The 23,371-nt window shown below is 41.6% G+C and overlaps 1 protein-coding gene across 2 annotated transcripts in view; it reads right to left on the bottom strand.

Moving 5' to 3' along the window:
- The window catches only part of CEP290 (centrosomal protein 290), a 361,160-nt gene that overhangs the window by 220,180 nt on the left and 117,609 nt on the right, over positions 1 to 23,371 (bottom strand). For both annotated transcript variants that reach the window (XM_069764386.1, XM_069764388.1), the window contains exons 22-27: positions 21,508 to 21,623; positions 21,297 to 21,399; positions 11,244 to 11,474; positions 10,939 to 11,112; positions 8,848 to 8,959; positions 4,080 to 4,285 (exon numbers count right to left, since the gene is read on the bottom strand). In XM_069764386.1, the coding sequence (XP_069620487.1) occupies positions 4,080 to 4,285; positions 8,848 to 8,959; positions 10,939 to 11,112; positions 11,244 to 11,474; positions 21,297 to 21,399; positions 21,508 to 21,623 (942 nt within the window). The remainder of the gene's footprint in view (positions 1 to 4,079; positions 4,286 to 8,847; positions 8,960 to 10,938; positions 11,113 to 11,243; positions 11,475 to 21,296; positions 21,400 to 21,507; positions 21,624 to 23,371) is intronic.

Genomic DNA, 23,371 nt, shown 5'->3' with positions numbered 1-23,371 from the left:
AAAAGAAAGCATTTAGAGAATTAAAGGAAGTAGGTAGTGAGGAGGCATTAAATAAATACAGAAAATTAAATAAATTCTGTAAAAAGCAAATCAAGGCAGCAAAGATTGAGACAGAGAGACTCATTGCCAGAGAGAGTAAAAATAATCCTAAAATATTCTTTAACTACATAAATAGTAAGAAACTAAAAAATGATAGTGTTGGCCCCCTTAAAAATAGTCTGGGTGAGATGGTGGATGAGGATGAGGAAAAAGCCAATATGCTAAATGACTTTTTTTCATCAGTATTTACACAAGAAAATCCCATGGCAGACAAAATGTCTAGTGATAAAAATTCCCAATTAAATGTCACCTGCTTAACCCAGCAGGAAGTGCGGCGGCGTCTAAAAATCACTAAAATTGACAAATCTCCGGGCCCGGATGGGATACACCCTCGAGTACTGCAGGAATTAAGTACAGTCATTGATAGACCATTATTTTTAATCTTTAAAGACTCCATAATAACAGGGTCTGTGCCACAGGACTGGCGTATAGCAAATGTGGTGCCAATATTCAAAAAGGGAACAAAAACTGAACTCGGAAACTATAGGCCAGTAAGCTTAACCTCTACTGTGGGTAAAATCCTGGAGGGCATTCTAAGGGACGCTATACTGGAGTATCTGAAGAGGAATAACCTCATGACCCAGTATCAGCACGGGTTTACTAGGGACCGTTCATGTCAGACTAATTTGATCAGTTTCTATGAAGAGGTAAGTTCCGGATTGGACCAAGGGAACCCAGTGGATGTAGTGTATATGGACTTTTCAAAAGCTTTTGATACGGTGCCACACAAAAGGTTGATACATAAAATGAGAATAATGGGGATAGGGGAAAATATGTGCAAGTGGGTTGAGAGCTGGCTCAGGGATAGGAAACAAAGGGTGGTTATTAATGGAGCACACTCGGACTGGGTAGCGGTTAGCAGTGGGGTACCACAGGGGTCAGTATTGGGCCCTCTTCTTTTTAACATATTTATTAATGACCTTGTAGGGGGCATTCAGAGTAGAATTTCAATATTTGCAGATGACACTAATCTCTGCAGGGTAATCAATACAGAGGAGGACAATTTTATATTACAGGATGATTTATGTAAACTAGAAGCTTGGGCTGATAAATGGCAAATGAGCTTTAATGGGGATAAATGTAAGGTCATGCACTTGGGTAGAAGTAATAAGATGTATAATTATGTGCTTAATTCTAAAACTCTGGGCAAAACCGTCAATGAAAAAGACCTGGGTGTATGGGTGGATGACAAACTTAAATTCAGTGGCCAGTGTCAGGCAGCTGCTACAAAGGCAAATAAAATAATGGGATGCATTAAAAGAGGCATAGATGCTCATGAGGAGAATATAATTTTACCTCTATACAAGTCACTAGTTCGACCACACTTAGAATACTGTGCACAGTTCTGGTCTCCGGTGTATAAGAAAGACATAGCTGAACTGGAGCGGGTGCAGAGAAGAGCGACCAAGGTTATTAGAGGACTGGGGGGTCTGCAATACCAAGATAGGTTATTACACTTGGGGCTATTTAGTTTGGAAAAACGAAGACTAAGGGGTGATCTCATTTTAATGTATAAATATATGAGGGGACAGTACAAAGACCTTTCTGATGATCTTTTTAATCATAGACCTGAAACAGGGACAAGGGGGCATCCTCTGCGGTTGGAGGAAAAAAGGTTTAAGCATAATAACAGACACGGATTCTTTACTGTAAGAGCAGTGAGACTATGGAACTCTCTGCCGTGTGATGTTGTAATGAGTGATTCATTACTTAAATTTAAGAGGGGACTGGATACCTTTCTGGAAAAGTATAATGTTACAGGGTATATACACTAGATTCCTTGATAGGGCGTTGATCCAGGGAACTAGTCTGATTGCCGTATGTGGAGTCGGGAAGGAATTTTTTTCCCCAATGTGGAGCTTACTCTTTGCACATGGGTTTTTTTTGCCTTCCTCTGGATCAACATGTTAGGGCATGTTAGGTTAGGCTATGGGTTGAACTAGATGGACATATAGTCTTCCTTCAACCTTAATAACTATGTAACTATGAGTGTGCGGACCCTCGTGTGCCTGTGCTTTGTGCCTGCTCTTTTGCTCTTACCAGGTTTGTCCCTTTGTTGTGATATGGTATTCTGTCTCGGCACTGTTTGCTTGCTTGTTTGTTTGGCATATTGACTCCTGCTAGACTTTTTGACTACCCGCTCTGTCTTTCTCTTCTGGTACCGCTATGATATCTATGGTTCTGACCCTGGCCTGGCCCCGATTACGTCACTGACTGTCCCCTCTGGTAACTGTGTCATTCCCTAGTTGTTACCCCCGCCTGTCTAACAGCTCTCCTTCTTTCCCCGTCAGAGCATAGCTCTCTGGAGCTCCGGTAGTGGTCTTCGATCCAGGCCACTCCCCCCGGCGGTCACGTGCTTCAAGTCCTGAACGCCTGAAGCACATCTCTTCACCACCGCCACTCCACATCTCTGGGATCCTAAACTACCGCGGAATCTGCCATTCAGGGCACTCGCACTGCGCTAGTCTGTAAGTACCGTGTGGAGTGCATGACATTATAACTGACCAATACAAAGGGGGGCTTTTGTAGGTCCTTCATTATTATGGATACAAAGTACGCTCTTTCTGAGCAGGTTGAGCACTTCATTCAGATGTTGCAGAAAATAAACGTGGATAGCTGACACTGTGCAGGGGGCTTTGTCTGGTGCTCAGGGGGCAGGGTCTCGGGATGTTACAATAGTTTCCCACGAATCTCCGGTTAAGCTACCAGATACCTTTTTTTGGAGATAAGATGGGATTTAAAGTTTTTAAAGGAGGGTTGTAAGCTTGTTTTTTCTCATTAAGACCCCACTCTTCTGGGGATGAAAGTCAGAGGGTGGGAGTCATTATGTCTCTGCTTAGGGGAGCCCCTCAGGCTTGGGCTTTTTCCCTTTCTTCTACGGCCCCTGAGAGAGTGACTGTGGATGCATTTTTTGAGGCCCTGGGGCATATCTACGATGAGCCTGATCGAGTGCGTCTGGCTGAGGACATGGTAATGAGTGCGTGTCAGAGGAAGCACTCGGCCGAGTGGTTCTATTCAGAGTTCAGATGCTGGGCCGCTGACTTATCTTTGAATGATGCCGCCCTCTGGGGATTGTTCTGTAGAGGGCTGTCTGAACGTCTGAAAGATGCCCTGGCACTTCACCCTCCGGCTGATTCTCTGGAGGACGCCATGACCCAGGCCGTCCGGATGGATCACAGGCTGCGGGTGAGAGGGGTGATGCAATTTGAGACCCAGTTGTTAACCAGTGGAAAGGGAGCCAGTCCTATATCTGAGTCTATGGAGATTGACGCCATCACGCTTAAGGAAAAAGAAAGGAGACGCCGAAGCGAGAAGCAATTGTGCTTCTATTGTGGAGAATCTGGACATTGGAAAAGAGACTGTCCTTCTAGTACGTCATCGTTGAAGACTTCACGAAACCACTTATTCTGGATAACGATCGGGGAGGTTGCCCAGACTCCCAGGTACTTTTGTCCTCGCTTTCTAAGATCCTTCTCCAGGTGGAGTTGGATCTTTCTGGTAGTCCCGTGGTAACTACCGCTTTTGTTGACTGTGGTTCTACTATCAATCTGATTGACACTCGTGTGGTGGCTCTTAATAAGATAGGAACAGTCAGGCTTGGGACTCCAAGGTAGTGGCTATTGACTCCTCTGCTCTCACCAAAGATTGAATTTGTTTCATTTCTTAGTTTTTTTTCCCTGAGGGTGGGTCCAGCTCACGTTGAAAGATTAACAAAAGAGAGATTCTCATGCGGAAAAGTGTCCGGCTTATAGCCTGGAACAGCTCATTAACTTATAAGAAAAATGTGACCCATAGAGATGGCTTAGGAGGGTTGATCCTACCAACAGATTCATTTTAACTGGAGATGGGCAATAACCAACAGTAACTTACATCTATTAATCTCTGTTATTTTATATGGAATTTCAAATACAAATACATAAGGTTAGGAGTACGGTCAATGCAAAAATCAATAAATCCACATATATAACATTTATACTTGCCTCAGCAAACTTGGACTCAAGTTCAAAATTTCTTTCCTCTACTTGTTTCAATGTGATTCGTAAATGTTCATACATTTTCTGAGAATGTTCAGCTCTTTGTCTTTCATTTAGCTCTTTCATTTCCAGCATTGTTATCTTTTTGGAAATGGAAATTATTTCGTTATTTGTTATGGCTTTTGTAGCTTTGTCCATTGCAGAGTTACCACCTACAGTAGATTAAAAAAAGAGGTTCAAATGTCTATTCATAAAAACAAGCATTGAAAATTCCTATATTTATTTTACATGTTGTACAAAGTAGCAGTCTTTGGGAATATGCACATGGCGTCTATTTCAGATAGATTGCGTTTGGATCATCCCCCAAAAAGCTCAATAAAACATTAAATAAAGATGTGCACACTAATGTCAAAACGACTTTCTGTCTTATGTGCCATTATATTAGACGTCTTCTAACCACTTCAAGCTCTCAAAACCATGAAGAAACTAAAAGATGTGACCTGACCATTCTTCAGGCAGCTTCTACTTAGAGGTTAGAGAGGATGGTATCGCCAGGGGGAAACATGTATTGCATATCATATCAATATACATATATGCAAAGTACTGCAGTGCGCAGATGCCAGGGCTCTTTGACTTTTTCCGGCACCTGCACACTGCAGTACTTTGCTCTGCCCTCACCAGGGCAGAGAAGTACACCTGCGCAGGAGCACGATGCCAGGGAGCCTGTGTGGATGATGCAGGGTCGCGTCATCCACAAGAAGCAAGCAGGAAGGTGGCGATCATGAGAAGATGGGAGGCGCCGGACCAAGACCAGCGACACCCATCGGACTGGAGCGCCCTGCAGGTAAGTATAATAGAAGTTATTTTTCAGTTCTTCCAGGTCGGGTTGGGAGCTTATATACGGCATTATAGAATACTGTATACAATCCCTGAAAGGTGTTGGCCGAATGACAGGTTCACTTTAAATAACACAGGGTTCTCAGTAACACTGTTTTTGACCAAAAATAGCATAAAAGCCATCCCACCGTAGGCAAGGTGACCCTGAGTGAGATGGTCCTTTGCTGTCTAATATTAAAAACCTTACCATGTGTCAGAGTTACGAAGAACCCTGTATTATTTAAACGCACTTTTGCTCTTTACTTATTTAGTTAAGGTAGGGTTTCTGTTTATTTTTCTTCTTGTGAACATGTGTTTATGTGCTGCATGTATAATGACTTAAATCCAAGCTCAATTTTTTTGGGCATATTGTCCTGTAGCCCATCTCAGCCTTGTGCAGGTCTACAATTTTGTCCCTGGTGTCCTTAGCTTTTTGGTCTTGGCCATGGTGGAGAGGATGGAGTGTGAGCGAGTGTGTAGACAGGCGTCTTTCATACAGGTAACGAGTTCAAACAGGTGCAATTAATACAGGTAATGAGTGCAGAGTAGGAGGGCTTCTTAAAGAAAATTTAACAGGTCTGTGAGAGACAGAATTCTTCCTGGTTCGTAGGTGATTAAATACTTAATTCATGCAATAAAATGCAATTTAATTATTTAAAAATCAGACAATGTGATTTTTGTTTATTTATTTTTAGATTCTGTCTCTCACAGTTGAAGTGTACCTACGATAAAATTACAGACCTCTCCATTCTTTATAGGTGCGAAAACTTGCTAAATTGGCAGTGTATGAAATAATTATTTTCCACACTGTATTAGGCTTCCGGAGGGCTGAGGTTGGGACTTAGGCCTTTGTCTGCCCTTATTCACACAGGTCACTTGGAAAGGTTTTAATATTAGACAGTGTAGGACCGTCCTGAATAAGGTCACCTTGCGAATGGTGGGACGGCTTTTATGCTCTTTTTTATTTTTTTCAAAAACAGTGTTACCAAGAACTTTGTTATAGTAGCTTGCGAAAGTATTTGCCGCCTGGAACTTTTCAACCTTTTCCCACATATCATGCTTCAAACATAAAGATACCAAATGTTAATTTTTTTGTGAAGAATCAACAACAAGTGGAACACAATTGTGAAGTTGAACAAAATTTATTGCATATTTTAAATTTTTGTAGAAATTCAAAAAATTCAAAAGTGGGGCACGCAAAATTATTCAGCCCCTTTAACTTAATACTTTGCTGCGCCACCTTTTGCTGCGATTACAGCTGCAAGTCCCTTGGGGTATGTCTCTATCAGTTTTGTACATCGAGAGACTGAAATTCTTGCCCATTCTTCCTTGGCAAACAGCTCGAGCTCAGTGAGGTTTGATGGAGATCGTTTGTGAACAGCAATTTTCAGCTCTTTCCACAGATTCTCGATTGGATTGAGGTTTGGATTTTGACTTGGCCATTCTAACACCTGGATATGTTTATTTGTGAACAATTCCATTGTAGATTTTGCTTTATGTTTAGGATCATTGCCTTGTTGGAAAACAAATCTCCATCCCAGTCTCAGGTCTTTTGCAGACTCCAACAGGTTTTCTTCAAGAATGGTCCTGTATTTGGCTCCATCCATCTTCCCATCAATTTTAGCCATCTTCCCTGTCCCTGCTGAAGAAAAGCAGGCCCAAACCATGATGCTGCCACCACCATGTTTGACAGTGGGGATGGTGTGTTCAGGGTGATGAGCTGCGTTGCCTTTACGCCAAACATATAGTTTGGCACTGTTGCCAAAAAGTTCAATTTTGGTTTCATCTGACCAGAGCACCTTCTTCCACATGTTTGGTGTGTCTCCCAGGTGGCTTGTTGCAAACTTTAAATGACACTTTTCATAGATATCTTTGAGAAATGACTTTCTTCTTGCCACTCTTCCATAAAGGCCAGATTTGTGCAGTGTACAACTGATTGTTGTCCTATGGACAGACTGTCCCACCTCAGCTGCAGATCTCTGCAGTTCATCCAGAGTGATCATGGGCCTCTTGGCTGCATCTCTGATCAGTTTTCTCCTTGTTTGAGATGAAAGTTTAGAGGGATGGGTGGGTCTTGGTAGATTTGCAGTGGTATGATACTCCTTCCATTTCAATATGATCGCTTGCACAGTGCTCCTTGGGATGTTTAATGTTTTGGAAATCATTTTGTATCCAATTCCGGCTTTAAACTTCTCCACAACAGTATCATGGACCTGCTTGTTGTATTCCTTGGTCTTCATGATGCTCTCTGTGCTTCAAACAGAACCCTGAGACTATCACAGAGCAGGTGCATTTATATGGAGACTTGATTACACACAGGTGAATTATATTAATCATCATTAGGCATTTAGGACAACATTGGATCATTCAGAGATCCACAATGAACTTCTGGAGTGAGTTTGCTGCACTGACAGTAAAGGGGCCGAATAATATTGTACGCCCCACTTTTCCATTTTTGAATTGTCACAAAAATTTAAAATAATCAATAAATTTCGTTCAACTTCGCAACTGTGTTCCACTTGGTGTTGATTCTTCAACAAAAATTTACATTTGGTATCTTTATGTTTGAAGAATGATATGTAGGAAAAGATTGAAAAGTTCCAGGGGGCCGAATACTTTCGCAAGGCACTGTATTTAAATGCACATCTGCTTTTTACCTATTTAGTTACAGCACGGTTTATGCTCATTTTGTTTCTTGTTAGTTTTGTCTGTTTAATGGCTAATGTGAACATGCATTTTTATGTTGAGTGCATACCAGCTCAATCTCCAGCTCAATTTGTGTGTTTCTTTTTAAACACTAAAGACTGCTGTCATAAAGGGAGGAAATAAATCTCAGAGTGCCTTAATCATTAAATGTGGCATTTTGTGATGAACTTGGGATAACCAGTAGTTCTATCAGTTGTGGTGAGCTACGTAAATTGTTCTAGTTTAACTCATTGCACACAGAATAAAATGTGTACATTTTACTAGTAAAACAAATTTGCAATGGGGTGAATAATTTTGCTTGCAACTATATATTTTAAGTAAAAAATTAATTTCTCACAACTGATTTGTACCCATTATCATGATTTACTAGATGCTGTAAAATGAGGAGAATAACAATCCTTGTCCCCTGCACCACCATCTTCAGCCATAGCTAGACTTTTAAAGACAATAGTCACAAATCCTTGAAGTTTACCTATTAAGGATGGGCTTCTTGTGGCTTTCAGGATGGAGTGTTTATTTTTACACTAACTTCTGTAAGCAGGAATGGGTTAAGAATACGAATTTCGCATAGATGGCATCTATGGGTATTTCACAACCTCCATTGCTTAGAAATGCAGAAATAACAAACTATGCTTTGCGCTCCTTTTATCTCATATTGAAGAGACGAAATGATCATATAACATTACAGGCCATCTGGAAAAGGATAAAAGCTTCTTCAAAGTACTGCAGATATAACCAAATAAAAGCTCTGTTCCCATTTCTCCTAACAGTTCTTCTGACGCTGATCCGGTGGCAGGCCCTCAAAGTGAGCGAAGGCCTCATCGTCAGAAAAGAGGGACGGAAGCATGCCATGGATGACCGGAGAGCAGCTATGGTGGTGGCAGCATATGGACGGGCAAGTATAATGTTTTTTTGTCATATTATTTTGAACTCCTTCTCTCACCACTGTTTATTATGCTTTGGGGTCTTGAGAGGTCTGAGAGCATAACTCGGGTCTTCTCATGGCAATTGGGAAAATTTTGAATCAGACTAAATCAATTCTGCCCGAAACATTTTTTTTTTTAGAAAAGGCACCCATCTCTACAACAGACATACCAACCCAATGATAGGTAATGGATACATCTGCCAAAAGCTTTCCCAGGAATTGTGAATGTGGTCACAGTAATGCATGGCTGTAAAAAGCAGCGCCTACCTAAAGCACCGATGTGATCCCAGGCTTGCTCCAAAGTGTTAAGCTTTTCTTTAGCAATTTCCAGTTCTTTCATATAAGAAGTCATCTGCGATTTCAGTGACGTATTCTCAAGCTAGTTCATAGCATAGCCGGAAAAAAAACGGAACAATTATTTTTTATTTTTACAAAATATGACATTTTTATTTAAATTGACTCCACATCCTGCCTGAAATGTAACGTAACAAGTGCTTAACTAGCTACACTGAAATGTATATGTTGGGTTTGTAGGCCACAGAGAGGGATATACCCTTCTCAACCATAGAATTACAACACCAAGAACACTGATGAGAAGAAAAGGAAACAGAGATGTCTAAACCGCTCAATGTATTGAGTGTAAGTGCCATTCGCGGAAATACCTGCACTTACACACCTTGGCATACTATCAATGAGGCTTTTAATGGTTGACAACGTTTTGTCTCTTTATGGACACTTTAACAATGTTCTTACATGATAGGGTAGCAGAGGGCTACAATACTAAACACAGCTGTTACCCACCCCCATCTGTACAGTGTTGCCTCTCATCCTCTGCTCCAATCTTTGTTGATCTGCTGCAGCAACGACATCACATCTTCACCGCTCAAATCTGCTGCAGCCGATCCCTGCTCTCAGCGGAGATGGGACGTAGATGTCACAAGCCACAGAGCCCATTGATTGGCTTCAGCAGTTAGGAGCACTGTGGACAAGATGTCACCACTGCAGCTGATCAACAAAGACTGGAGCAGCAGCAGAGAGGAACTGCTGGAAAAGGATCAGTTACCCCTTAGTTAGTTATTTTAGATCTCTGCAGCCCTAAAGTGCAGAAAATCTTTAAAAGGGAATTAATTTGGTAATGCAATAACAAATCCTTTTTCGTTGTCAGGGGATTAAAAGAAAACCTATAAAATCATTTTTAGGACAGTATGGATTCATGTGAAAACTAAACAGTAACCGTGGTTTCTGTTATAAATGGATGCCATAAAGCCAGCGTGAACACAGTCCAAAATCCTATGCTGATTTTACATTGGACAATTTTCTTAAAGTGGATTTTCCAAGCTAAAAAAAACAGTCTGTAACCAAATCATGACAGTGTGCAGTGAGCACATTCGCGGCAAATACACGTGCATGGCAGACTGTCGCGACTAGTCAGTCTGAGATGATACAGAGAGGCTGCAGAATGTCTGTTTAGGGTTTGTGGCCAGTCTTGGATACAAAGCTCCAAGTCCTCGGCTTTCCAAACTTCGGTCATACAGATGAGCTCTTTTCACATCCAATTTTTCCTTTCACTAGATCCATACGTCGTGAAAGTCCACAAAGGATGTGGTTAACTGAAGGTCATGTATAGGAATTTATTGATAAAGGACCATGTACCAGACATTTTACCAAATACAGTTTTCCCCGGGTGCCACTGTACATAATTGCTAAGGTCTGGATGGGGACAGAAGGGCACAATATGATGAATGCAATAACAAAATCCATTTTCAGTAGAGATCCTCCCTCTAGTCATGGCTGCAGTCAGTCACAAGCTCATGTACTGAAGTGATACAAGGTCCACTGGTTTGTCAGTATTGAGCTTAAGCGCTATCCCCACTGGCACATGGCTAGGATTTTTACAGAACCCATATTGGAGATGGTGGTGGTTATTGTCTGCAGTGGTTATGTCATCTCGCTAGCACTGCAGACAATCAGTGAATAGACAGATGAGCAAGAGCAGCTGAACGGTTGTGGCGCTGTTGTAGGACTCCAGCACCACAAACAAGACAATTGAAACTGAAGCAGAGACTCAGCGCTGGATGTGGGGAGGATGGGTAAAGCACAGGGTTTGTTTTTTTTTAAACTTTATATGTTATGTTATCCTATTTATTTATAATGAGACAATCAGGTTTTTTTTTTTTTTTTTTTTTTTTAACTGGAAAAAATACTTATGTGTTTCTCTATAGTTCACAAAACCTTGGCATTTCTAAACTTCATTTCCAATGTTTAGAGAAATCATTGTAATGTCAAAGCTTTTGCAGAAACCATTTGCTTTCTTTCCCTGCAGAGACGGACTTCCAACAGCACGTCCATATACTATACCTCTAAGTGCTCTAGGTTGGCGGCCCGCTGTACCAGCCAATTATCCTTCTGCAGCATGTCCCGGTACTTGGCAGTAAGCTCGTTATATTGCTTGTTGGCCGTTTCCAGCTCGGATAAAGGAATGCTGCCATCCAGAGCTTTCTGTAAAGATGCCACTTTAAAAGCAGCAATATCCTGTACAAGAGAGAGAAGAAGCTCCTAAATCCCCACTGTGGGAGCCTGTAATCAGCCGGATATGCATCCGCACCACCTCACATCTGAAGAAAGCACAAGGGAGAAAGCCACCGGGCTCTGGAGCTCATTACCTTATATCTCTGCAGATAGCCAAGCCTTTCTCCCACAGCGACCTCCATATCCGACACCTCACTCCTCAGCTTATCATTCTCTTTCCGCAAATGCTGTTCCATTTCTAATAATGTAGTGTACCTCCTGGTCAGCGACTTCTCATTCACCCGCAGAACAGTCATTTTTCGGAAGTTTTCTGACAGAAGTTGTTTCACTTCATCTGGCGCCATCTTGAGCGTTTCTACCAAATTCTGCGGGGTAAAATAGAAGCAATTTATTATGTCTACCGTAGTTTATGGATTCTTTGTCCAAAAAATGTGGGACACATAACCGTGAGCCTGTTGTATTAGGAAGGGATCGCTTCAAGGTTCATTGTGAATTTACCACTTTAACCCCTTAATGACCGCCAATACGCGTTTTTACTGACCAGTCACGACCAGTGTTGTAGTAGTCACTATTGACAGCAGCATCTAAGGGGTTAAACAGATATGGACGGTGCCAACACTGATTGTGGCTGATGCAGCAAGTTGTCAGCTATAGTGTACACCCGACAGCTGCTGGATTGTCACCTGTATGGGGAGGCTATTCCCTTATATCTCAGGTCAGTTAAAAGACGTATTGGCTGTCATTAAGGGGTTAAGATGTGTGAATGTCTATGGGCTCACACTGTATATAAGGGGGGAGACCGGTGTGTGAGCTCATGTTGTATATAGGGGCCTATGTGTGGGATCATTCTGTACATAGAGGGCTATGTGTGTACTACTAACACTGTATATAGGGGCTGTGCGGGGGCTCATGCAGTATATAGAGGGCTGTGTTTGGTCTCCTACTGTATATAGGGGGACTGTAGGGGCTCATACTATATAGGAAGGCTGGGGTTCATGGTGTGTATAGAGGGAGATGTAGGAGGGCTCATACTGTATATAGAGAGGGCCGTGTGTGGGATCATACAATATATACTGGGGCTTTGTGTAGGCTCATACTATATATAGTGGGTGTGTCAGCATAGTCAATACCAGGGCTGGAGACGGAGTTGGAGTTGATATAAAATGGACTGACTCGGACTCGTAAAATATATAATAAATTGTGTACACTGTAGTAGGTGCTGAATCTTTTGGGAACGTTCTGAAATGTCCTCTAAATGCCTGTTCTGCTCCTGATCTAAGGATCTGGGCTGTTAGTGGAGATGAGCTGTACATGCCCAGTAGTGATCAGTGCTGGGGAGTCGGGGGCAGAGGTTTGGATTACTGACTGCACAGCCCTGGTTAATTCTACTCAATAGTAAGTTATACAATTAATATAAAACACCAATTACGGTATATTTAATGTGAATATCAAAATTTAGCAGAATTAATTTACGCCTATTGGTTCGGCCCCCCAGCAGTCATGGTCTCGGATGTCGTTCCTTGGGAAAATTAATTGTCCATTCCTGATCAGTGCTCATCTTGGATTTCTTCCCAGAGATATCAGGGAAGCCTAGGAGCATATAAAGTAGGGTGTAATGACTACTTTCGGGTCTATCTGGGCCTCTACTGTATAGCACCCCCATATATAAAGGTCGCGTATAATCCATGTCTAATGTCTGGTTAGCAGCTGATAAGATCATTTGTGATCTCCTACATTATAATAAATATACACACACACAGAAATGTATCATTCTCTCACATGTATTTTTTTATCATCATCCCAATAAACTGTATTATTTTATTTAGCCATTATGTGTGAATTCATCTACGCTTGCACTTTTGAACCTATAATATATATCTTCACGTCCATAGGACTGTGCTTACACCATTATAACGGTCTGCATCGATATACGCATGTGCACTGGGCGCTTATCTTTAGGACTACACTGACGTATGCTTCTGAATATCTATATTCCGTATGTAACGATATACCTAGGCATCATGCACACCTATGATTTCTTTAATCCTACATGCGGGATCGCGCGTACACAATAGATGACAGTTTCACAATCTTACTGGCATGTGCATAAAGAAAAAGGGACAAAGACTGTGATAAGAACCAGTATAAGCATGCGCATTAAGTCTAGGAATGTGTATGCGCATATTAAATATTTATCATTGATTTCTGCACAAGCGCCACTACAGAAATGAATGACTTGCTCCTTTACTTCCAATGAGCACTATTTACGGTACTTTCATTCAACTTTATTGACCCATGTTCTTACAGATGTGGGCAAACACCTCTACTCCAACGATGCCATCTCCCACAGCTGGTAACAAATTAATTAACAATTATACCCCTAAGATATCATGAGCCATTATCCCACACTTCTAGAGGCGATAGGGGAACGAGAAACTCCTCACTTGCCTATCGATGCATGCTTCATTCCGCTATCTCTCAGATAATTCTCTTCTCGACCCTCTTCAATCTGGTTTCCGCTCTTTACACTCTACTGAAACTGCCCTCAGTAAAGTCTCTAATTACCTACTAAGAGCCAAATCTAATGGTCACTACTCCATGCTAATTCTGTTGGATCTCTCCGCAGCATTCGACACTGTGGATCATCAGCTCCTCCTCACTATGCTCCGCTCCATCAGCCTCAAGGACACCATCCTCTTCTGGTTCTCCTCCTATCTCTCTGACCGATCCTTCACTGTATCTTTTGCTGGTTCCTCCTCCTCTCACCTTCCCCTTACTGTTGGGGTTCCTCAAGGATCAGTCCTAGGCCCCCTCCTTTTCTCGTTGTATACTGCCCCTATTGGACAAACAATCAGTAGATTTGGTTTCCAGTACCATCTCTATGCTGACGACACCCAATTATACACTTCTCCTGATATCACGCCTGCCTTTTTAGACAACACCAGTGATTGTCTTACCGCTGCCTCTAACATCATGTCCTCCCTCTGTCTGAAACTGAACCTGTCAAAAACTGAACTCTTCGTGTTCTCTCCCTCTACTAACCTACCTTTGCCTGACATTGCCATCTCCGTGTGCGGTTCCACCATTACTCCCAAGCAATATACCCGCTGCCTTGGGGTCATACTTGATTCCGAGCTTTCATTCACCCACACATCCGATCACTGGCTTGCTCTTATCTGCATCTCAAAAACATTTCTAGAATTCGCCCTTTTCTTACTTTCAACTCTGCAAAAACTCTTACTGTTTCACTCATTCATTCTCGTCTGGACTATTGTAACTCTCTACTAATAGGCCTCCCTCTTACAAAACTTTCCCAGCTCCAATCTGTCCTGAATGCTGCAGCCAGGATCATATTCCTCACCAACCGTTACACCGATGCCTCCACCTTGTGCCAGTCATTACACTGGCTACCCATCCACTCCAGAATCCAGTATAAAACTACTACCCTCATCCACAAAGCACTCCATGGCTCAGCACCACCCTACATCTCCTCTCTGGTCTCAGTCTACCACCCTACCCGTGCCCTCCGCTCCGCTAATGACCTGAGGTTAGCATCCTCAATAATCAGAACCTCCCACTTCCGTCTCCAAAACTTTCCACATGCTTCGCCACTTCTTTGGAATGCACTACCCAGGTTAATACGATTAATCCCCAGTTTTAAGCGTGCCCTAAACGCATTTGTTCAGACTGGCCTACCGCCTCAACGCATTAACCTAACTATCCCTGTGTGGCCCATTCAAAAAACTTAAACATAACCAGGTTCCTCGCATCATGTTCTCATACACTTTATGCAGTTAATAGCCCTCTGTGTCTGTACTGTTACATACTTAGGCTGTTGACTGGTTCATGCAGCTTTACATGAACACCCGAGCCTTACACTATGGCCGGTCCGAACAACGAAAGCAATCGTTACCATCCACCTCTCGTGTCTCCCCTTTTCCTCATAGTTTGTAAGCTTGCGAGCAGGTACTCCTTCCTTTTGGTATCCATTTTGAACTGTGATTTTTGTTATGCTGTAATGTCTATTGTCTGTACAAAACCCCTCTAGAATTTGTAAAGCGCTGCGGAATATGTTGGTGCTATATAAATAACATTATTATTATTATTATTATTAGTTTTCAACATCCAGCACTTTCCTATCCAAGTACTTATACTAACACCATATTACTTGCTAATGTTTATCAAACTGACATACAGCGCAGATGTAATCTCTATAATGGGTTTATCCGATTTATATGTTTGATAGCCACTTGGCTTTTTGAGTGTTTTTAAAGTATGTGTATATCTGCTACAAAACAAGAGTGGTGTAGGCGTCCTGCAGAGAACACAGGATCATTTCCTGCTGATCTGTTGAGTTTCTGGCTTGTAATTGGTGTTCCATGATATGATCAGGTTATATAAAAGAATCGCCATAAAGAACAGAAGACATCATAAATTCCCTAAGTTCTAAGTCTTGTCTGTCTCCAAATTTACCCTCTCTCCATTACTTAAGACTAACGGTTCCAAGTAAACACTTTTATTGTAGTACGCAATGAGGCTCATACCATAATTGTGAACGATGACCGTATGTATGGCGATTCTGTACCATGTACGCCATGTTTTCCATGTTGCTATTTTACTTTTCTAAAATCTAAAATCTTTTCTACGTCTGGAGGAAAGAAGGTTTAAGCATAATAACAGACACGGATTCTTTACTGTAAGAGCAGTGAGACTATGGAACTCTCTGCCGTATGATGTTGTAATGAGTGATTCATTACTTAAATTTAAGAGAGGACTGGATGCCTTTCTTGAAAAGTATAATGTTACAGGGTATATACACTAGATTCCTTGACAGGGCGTTGATCCAGGGAACTAGTCTGATTGCCGTATGTGGAGTCGGGAAGGAATTTTTTCCCCAATGTGGAGCTTACTCTTTGCCACATGGGTTTTTTTTGCCTTCCTCTGGATCAACATGTTAGGGCATGTTAGGTTAGGCTATAGGTTGAACTAGATGGACTAAGGCCAGCCTCACACTAGCGAGTTTTACGAACGTATGAGAGGTGCAGAAAATACGGATTGCATACGGCACAATGATTCCCTATGGCCCAGCTCCTATCTGCCGTATTTTCCGTATGAACTCGAGCCTGGGAACTTTTCAGAATATTTTCCCACGCTCAAGTTCATATGAGGACATCCAGCAGAGGGCGCATCACCATAACTCGAGGTAACTACAGGTCATTCACCTACATTTCATTCATTCGCTGGGTTATTAAAGGCAGGGGCGGCTGCAATAGCAGGCTTCTGCTTGTAAAATTAGTTAACCCTTTCAGGTGGATTTACAGCGTGGGACGAGACTGATCATCGGAAGGTATGGAATATTGTTGTTTGTTTTTTTTTACATTTGTTCCAGGTGACAAGGGTCTTCAGGTGGATTACCAGTATAATAAAATATTACAACAACCTGTGTCTTTATTTCATTAAAATACTTTGTAATAATGTGTGTGCGTTTTATTAACCATTTCATACTATTGGATTAATAATGGATAGGTGTCATAATTGACGCCTCTCCATTATTAATCTGGCTTAATGTCACCTTACAATAGCAAGGTGACATTAACCCTTCATTACCCCATATTCCACAGCTACAGTTAGGGCCAGAAATATTTGGACAGTGACACAATTTTCGCGAGTTGGGCTCTGCATGCCACCACATTGGATTTGAAATGAAACCTCTACAACAGAATTCAAGTGCAGATTGTAACGTTTAATTTGAAGGTTTGAACAAAAATATCTGATAGAAAATGTAGGAATTGTACACATTTCTTTACAAACACTCCACATTTTAGGAGGTCAAAAGTAATTGGACAAATAAACATAACCCAAACAAAATATTTTTATTTTCAATATTTTGTTGCAAATCCTTTGGAGGCAATCACTGCCTTAAGTCTGGAACCCATGGACATCACCAAACGCTGGGTTTCCTCCTTCTTAATGCTTTGCCAGGCCTTTACAGCCGCAGCCTTCAGGTCTTGCTTGTTTGTGGGTCTTTCCGTCTTAAGTCTGGATTTGAGCAAGTGAAATGCATGCTCAATTGGGTTTAGATCTGGAGATTGACTTGGCCATTGCAGAATGTGCCACTTTTTGGCACTCATGAACTCCTGGGTAGCTTTGGCTGTATGCTTGGGGTCATTGTCCATCTGTACTATGAAGCGCCGTCCAATCAACTTTGCAGCATTTGGCTGAATCTGGGCTGAAAGTATATCCCGATACACTTCAGAATTCATCCGGCTACTCTTGTCTGCTCTTATGTCATCAATAAACACAAGTGACCCAGTGCCATTGAAAGCCATGCATGCCCATGCCATCACGTTGCCTCCACCATGTTTTACAGAGGATGTGGTGTGCCTTGGATCATGTGCCGTTCCCTTTTTTCTCCAAACTTTTTTCTTCCCATCATTCTGGTACAGGTTGATCTTTGTCTCATCTGTCCATAGAATACTTTTCCAGAACTGAGCTGGCTTCTTGAGGTGTTTTTCTGCAAATTTAACTGGCCTGTCTATTTTTGGTATTGATGAATGGTTTGCATCTAGATGTGAACCCTTTGTATTTACGGTCATGGAGTCTTCTCTTTACTGTTGACTTAGAGACAGATACACCTACTTCACTGAGAGTGTTCTGGACTTCAGTTGATGTTGTGAACGGGTTCTTCTTCACCAAATTAAGTATGCGACGATCATCCACCACTGTTGTCATCCGTGGACGCCCAGGCCTTTTTGAGTTCCCAAGCTCACCAGTCAATTCCTTTTTTCTCAGAATGTACCCAACTGTTGATTTTGCTACTCCAAGCATGTCTGCTATCTCTCTGATGGATTTTTTCTTTTTTTTCAGCCTCAGGATGTTCTGCTTCACCTCAATTGAGAGTTCCTTTGACCGCATGTTGTCTGCTCACAGCAACAGCTTCCAAATGCAAAACCACACACCTGGATTCCACCCCTGACCTTTTAACTACTTCATTGATTACAGGTTAACGAGGGAGACGCCTTCAGAGTTAATTGCAGCCCTTAGAGTCCATTGTCCAATTACTTTTGGTCCCTTGAAAAAGAGGACGCTATGCATTACAGAGCTATGATTCCTAAACCCTTTCTCCGATTTGGATGTGGAAACTATCATATTGCAGCTGGGAGTGTGCACTTTCAGCCCATATTATATATATAATTGTATTTCTGAACATGTTTTTGTAAACAGCTAAAATAACAAAACTTGTGTCACTGTCCAAATATTTCTGGCCCTAACTGTACACGGGAATGGGAAGAGAGTGGCCAAATGCCAGAATAGGCGCATCTTCCAGATGTGCCTTTTCTGGGGTGGCTGGGGCAGATGTTTTTAGCCAGGGGGGCCAATAACCATGGACCCTCTCCAGGCTATTAATATCTGCAAATCCAACTATGTACATACTCCAGCTCCAAGGAAATGGTAAAAAATTTCTTCTTTATTAATCCAACGTAATAAAAACAGGATAATCCTTACAGAAAGCAGACAAAATAGGTGATTAGAACATACTGATCACGGAGTTATTAAACTCCATAGATCATGAAGCGTTAGGTATACCAAGTAACTTTATTAACACATAAAACTACAAACAATTAAAAGGGGTTAACAGAGCTTCAGCGTGCCACGAGGCTAGCATTGCAGGAAGCGTATTCAGGTAACATGTATGGGATCTGTTCCCATTTTCATATGTTCTTTGCTTCTGTGTAGCTTTATTGGTTCTTAGCCTTATTAGAGCTGTGACTATAGGTAGACGGGACTGTTTGCTGGGCTGGAGTTGTTTGTACATTGGGGTGAGGGCTTCACCCTCTTCATTACAGGCGCCAGCTGTGGGGTATTTCCTTGGTACTTGGCCAGTTTGTTACGAGGTTCATAGACTTATAGGCTTAGCCATATATTACAGGCGTATTTACGTCCGCTGCTGGGCAATTCTCCCTGCGTGCAGATTTTTTCAGCCTTTTTTCTATGACCCGCTCTGGCTTTAGTGGTGGGAGATATACTTTTACAGCGCGTTATGGCGCCGTTAGATTGTTTCCCTCTGTATAGCCTGCATCGTCACCGATATACAACAGTCTCTTTGGGCTTGAGAAAGCATATTTTTTGCACATTATGATATATAGATGGATGTTATCTGGATGGGTCTACACCTGCTTATCTAGCTGATCTCTGTATTGTTTACTATCTGTAACTGTGAGGCATTCTTTTAATTGTTTGTAGTTTTATGTGTTAATAAAGTTACTTGGTATATCTAACGCTTCATGATTTATGGAGTTTAATAACTCCGTGATCAGTATGTTCTAAGCAGTTTTTGGAGTGTTGCCCACCCTTGGTACAGAGGAAATGGGCTTGTGCTTTGTGCTTATTAAAATAGGTGATTGCACAAATTACGGCAACGCGTTTCGACCACTGCGGGTCTTACTCATGAGTACTCATGAGTAAGACCCGCAGTGGTCGAAACGGGTTGCCGTAATTTGTGCAATCACCTATTTTGTCTGCTTTCTGTAAGGATTATCCTGTTTTTTTTACGTTGGATTAATAAAGAAGAAATTTTTTACCATTTCCTTGGAGCTGGAGTATGTACATAGTTGGATTTGCTGCTGCTTGGAGTCCCGGGTCAGGACTAACTCTCGTGCTCCATACCTGATGGTCTGGTTGGTGAGCTGGCTGCGGCTTTTTTTAGCCATTTTTTTTTGCTTTACTATTAATATCTGCCCTCAGTCACTGGTTTTACTATTCTGGCGGAGAAAATTGCGCAGGAGCCCACGCCAATTTTTTCCACGATTAAACCCTTTAATTTAATAGCTAGAGCGCCCTAATTTTGCCCATACACACTACTAATATTATTCCACAACCACCGCGGACTTAAATCATATTGGCCGCAAGAAGAGAACGATAAATAAAATTGACCATTCTTTATTTTCACAAAATTAAAACATTCCACAAGACAGAAAAGACATCACAAAAGCAGAGTGTTACTGAAGGACACCATAAATCGCACTACAAGATATATATATCGATACGGTAAGTTTTAAGACATCAATACACCCTCATTCTTGAATGTTATAATACCTTATATACTTGCAGTAATAATGAGGGTTATATGGCCATAACAACTTAGCCACCAAGGGTGATATGGTATGTTGTATTACAGAGTTACAGCACCAATAGGGATCATAGTATGTAAAAATGTAAACACCATTATGGGTTACAAGGGTCTTCAATATACCCCAGCATATTATATTCAATGTCTCATGTCCCCAAAAGAAGTGTGACACCCTTAATCAAAGTACAGTGTACATATACACATCATCAAATACCTTGGGCCAGCTGTTGCCAAATAGACCGAGAGAGGGGTACCGAGTGCGAGATATCCGTGCCTTCCTCGTGCGCCCCGACACGCGTTTTGCCCTAAGCTTCTTCCGGAAGAATATTACAGTACTACTAGCAAAATATTGCAAGAGAAGCGACTACTCTAAAAACCAAAGCTGATCTGCAGTACCCGGCAGTAACCACTACAGTGTGATGGAGCTATAGTGTTCCGCTCTGTAGTCTGTTTACATCTGCATGCTACTGGTGGTGATAACAGCTTATCGGTGGGGGAGCAGGTTGGCGGACCCCCGCTAATCTGATACGGATGACTTATCCTACGGTTATTTTGGAAAACAAAATGGAAGATTATTTTGGAAAACAAAATGGAAGATTATAGAACTCAACTACTTTTATATAAAATAAGTCTTGGAGGTAGATTCTCAGGAAGATCTATGTTCTGCCCATAGACCTTAAGAACTCATGTACATAAACGAAAAATGTAAATTTCAGTAGAATAAGATTTTATTCAGCTTCGTATGACCTACATGCCCATATAGACAACTTAGAGGGTTGGTCCTAATGACAGATTCCCTTTAACACCGCATCATTGATATTGTACAAGAATGTTTCATAAAATATGAAATGTTAGCACCGTATACAGAAAAGCACATCACGCACAATGCAAATGTGTGTATTGTATGATTTATTTTGCAACTAATAAAGGAATTTAAAAAAAAAAAAAAGCACATCCCGCTTCCTTAAATAGTGGCAGTAATACGACAAGTGCCGGTATAACCACTACAGTCACAAATCATTGATCATGCACATTAGCAGAAGAGAACAACACTTACCATAAATTCCTTTATTTGTACCGCATCCTGTTCTTTTTCACCTTCTAATTTAGAAATGTCTTCCTTCAGTCTTTTTATGTCCATCTGCCAAGACTCTCTATCACTGCACCAAAAATATACATATATTATTTTAAAGTACAGCCATATACACACTTGCATGGATTTTACACAGCACGACCATGCTCCATGGGTTGCATTATAGTACACTTACCTCTGATATTCCTTGTAGATGAGCCCCTGCTGGTGACGCAGCACTGCTAGCTTTCTCTTATGTTCTTCTAGTGCTTCTTCCAATGTCACAACTGACTTTTCTTTAGACTCTACCTCCTAAAAAATATATATACATGTATCAGGATATTAAGTAGTTCACTGCATCTCTTTATATTTTGTGGACATACAGGTGCAACGTGCGTTACAAGAGAAATACAAGGGAAAACACGTGCCACTTTCAGCAATTTTGCAGTTTTAAAGAAGCACTGCTGTCAAAATTGTTAACCTCTTAATATATTGCAGCCATCATGTTATATAGCACTGTGTACTTACAGTTGCTCATTTTGCCTTTCTACCTAGCTAATTATGCTCTTCTTCGTTAGGTCTATGACATCACGTGATTAAAAACTGACTAGCTGAATTCTTCCAAGTTCTATGCAGAAACAGGAGGTCAATTTTTACTGCATGAGTCATTACTGCAGTCCCTGGCAGGGGATGTGACAGCTAGGTCAGGAGGTGAATGATAAAAGAGGGGACAAGAGATTTCCTATTTTTTACACAGAGTAGAAAAAGGAGAAGAATTAGCTGGGTAGAAAGGCAAAATGAGCAATTGTAAGTACTCTGTGTCATATAATATGATGACTGCAATATATTAAGAAGATAAAAACGTTGACTTGAGTGCTTCTTTATTAAAGCTTAATTATTCCGTAACTATAATTTGTGCCATTTACTACTTACTGTCCGTGATTAGAAATATAGTAGCAGAGATGCCATGAGATAACACCTATATTATGAAGTTGTGCGTGCTATAATAAAGTATGAGATGCACTTCAGATACCACAACCCAGGATACATAGAGGGCAGAACTGAAAAACTGCAGCTCATGGGCCACAGCTGCCCCTTGTCCGGTCTGTGGAGTAACAACTAAGTAAAAGTCCTGAATATGAAGGCCTAACTACATGGCCACAAATCCTACCCCAAACCACATGCCTGGCGTCTCACCTTATCTGCAGCCTCAGTATGCAAATACAGCTGAACACCATAGTGGAACAGGAAAACACTGGCTCCCTATTCCACCATTCAGTCCATGCGTCAGAGTCTCCGTGCAGGAGTGTTAATAAATCGTAGCTACTGCACAGAGTGGAGCAGGGCATTAGGGGGATGGGGAGAGACAGGCATTTTTTTGTCAGGCAGTACTTGTGGGGATCATTCAGTTTGGGGAGCTGTGGGGACACCATACTATAAGGGTGGAGAAGGGAAAGGGCTGTGGGGGGCATAATATAGCTGTGTGGGTGGGGGGGGGGGGCAGAGGGAGTCATACTGTATGTGGATTTATAAATTTTATAAATAGCAGCATTTGGTATGATTTTTTGATTACTTGCTATTGGTAACATGTTAAGCCTTACTGTAACATGTATTAGCAGTGTCAGATAGCCAATAGTCTTAGATTAGGTTGTAAAAATCTGATGACAAATTCCAATCGAGAACAAGATGATGTAGAGGCAGAGACCCCGATTCCAATGATGTGCCATATTGCAAGCTGCTTACTGGAAAAGAAGCTTCCGCTCTGTAGACATGACGTCAGAGGCTTCTGAATTCCCGACAGGAGTGTCTGTGACCGCTCTGTGCCGGGAATAACGGCGCCAGGCACAGCAGTCAGGTAAGCTGCAATTACATGGCTGTTAGTGCTTAGGCACATTTTTTAGTTTTTTTGAAAAGTCCCAGATATTTCCTGTAAATTACTGTTGTCACTTTAATAAGCTGTAATACTCTGCTAGTGATGTCTAATGTGGTAATGTGGTAAAAGCACCATCTGGGGATGTTTAATTGTATTACATGTTTTTTTCCTGTAAAGCAGTAAGCTG

The sequence above is a fragment of the Ranitomeya imitator genome, chromosome 4, assembly GCF_032444005.1.
Source record: "Ranitomeya imitator isolate aRanImi1 chromosome 4, aRanImi1.pri, whole genome shotgun sequence".
NCBI lineage: Eukaryota > Metazoa > Chordata > Amphibia > Anura > Dendrobatidae > Ranitomeya > Ranitomeya imitator.
This window is presented reverse-complemented; position numbering and strand designations above follow the sequence as displayed.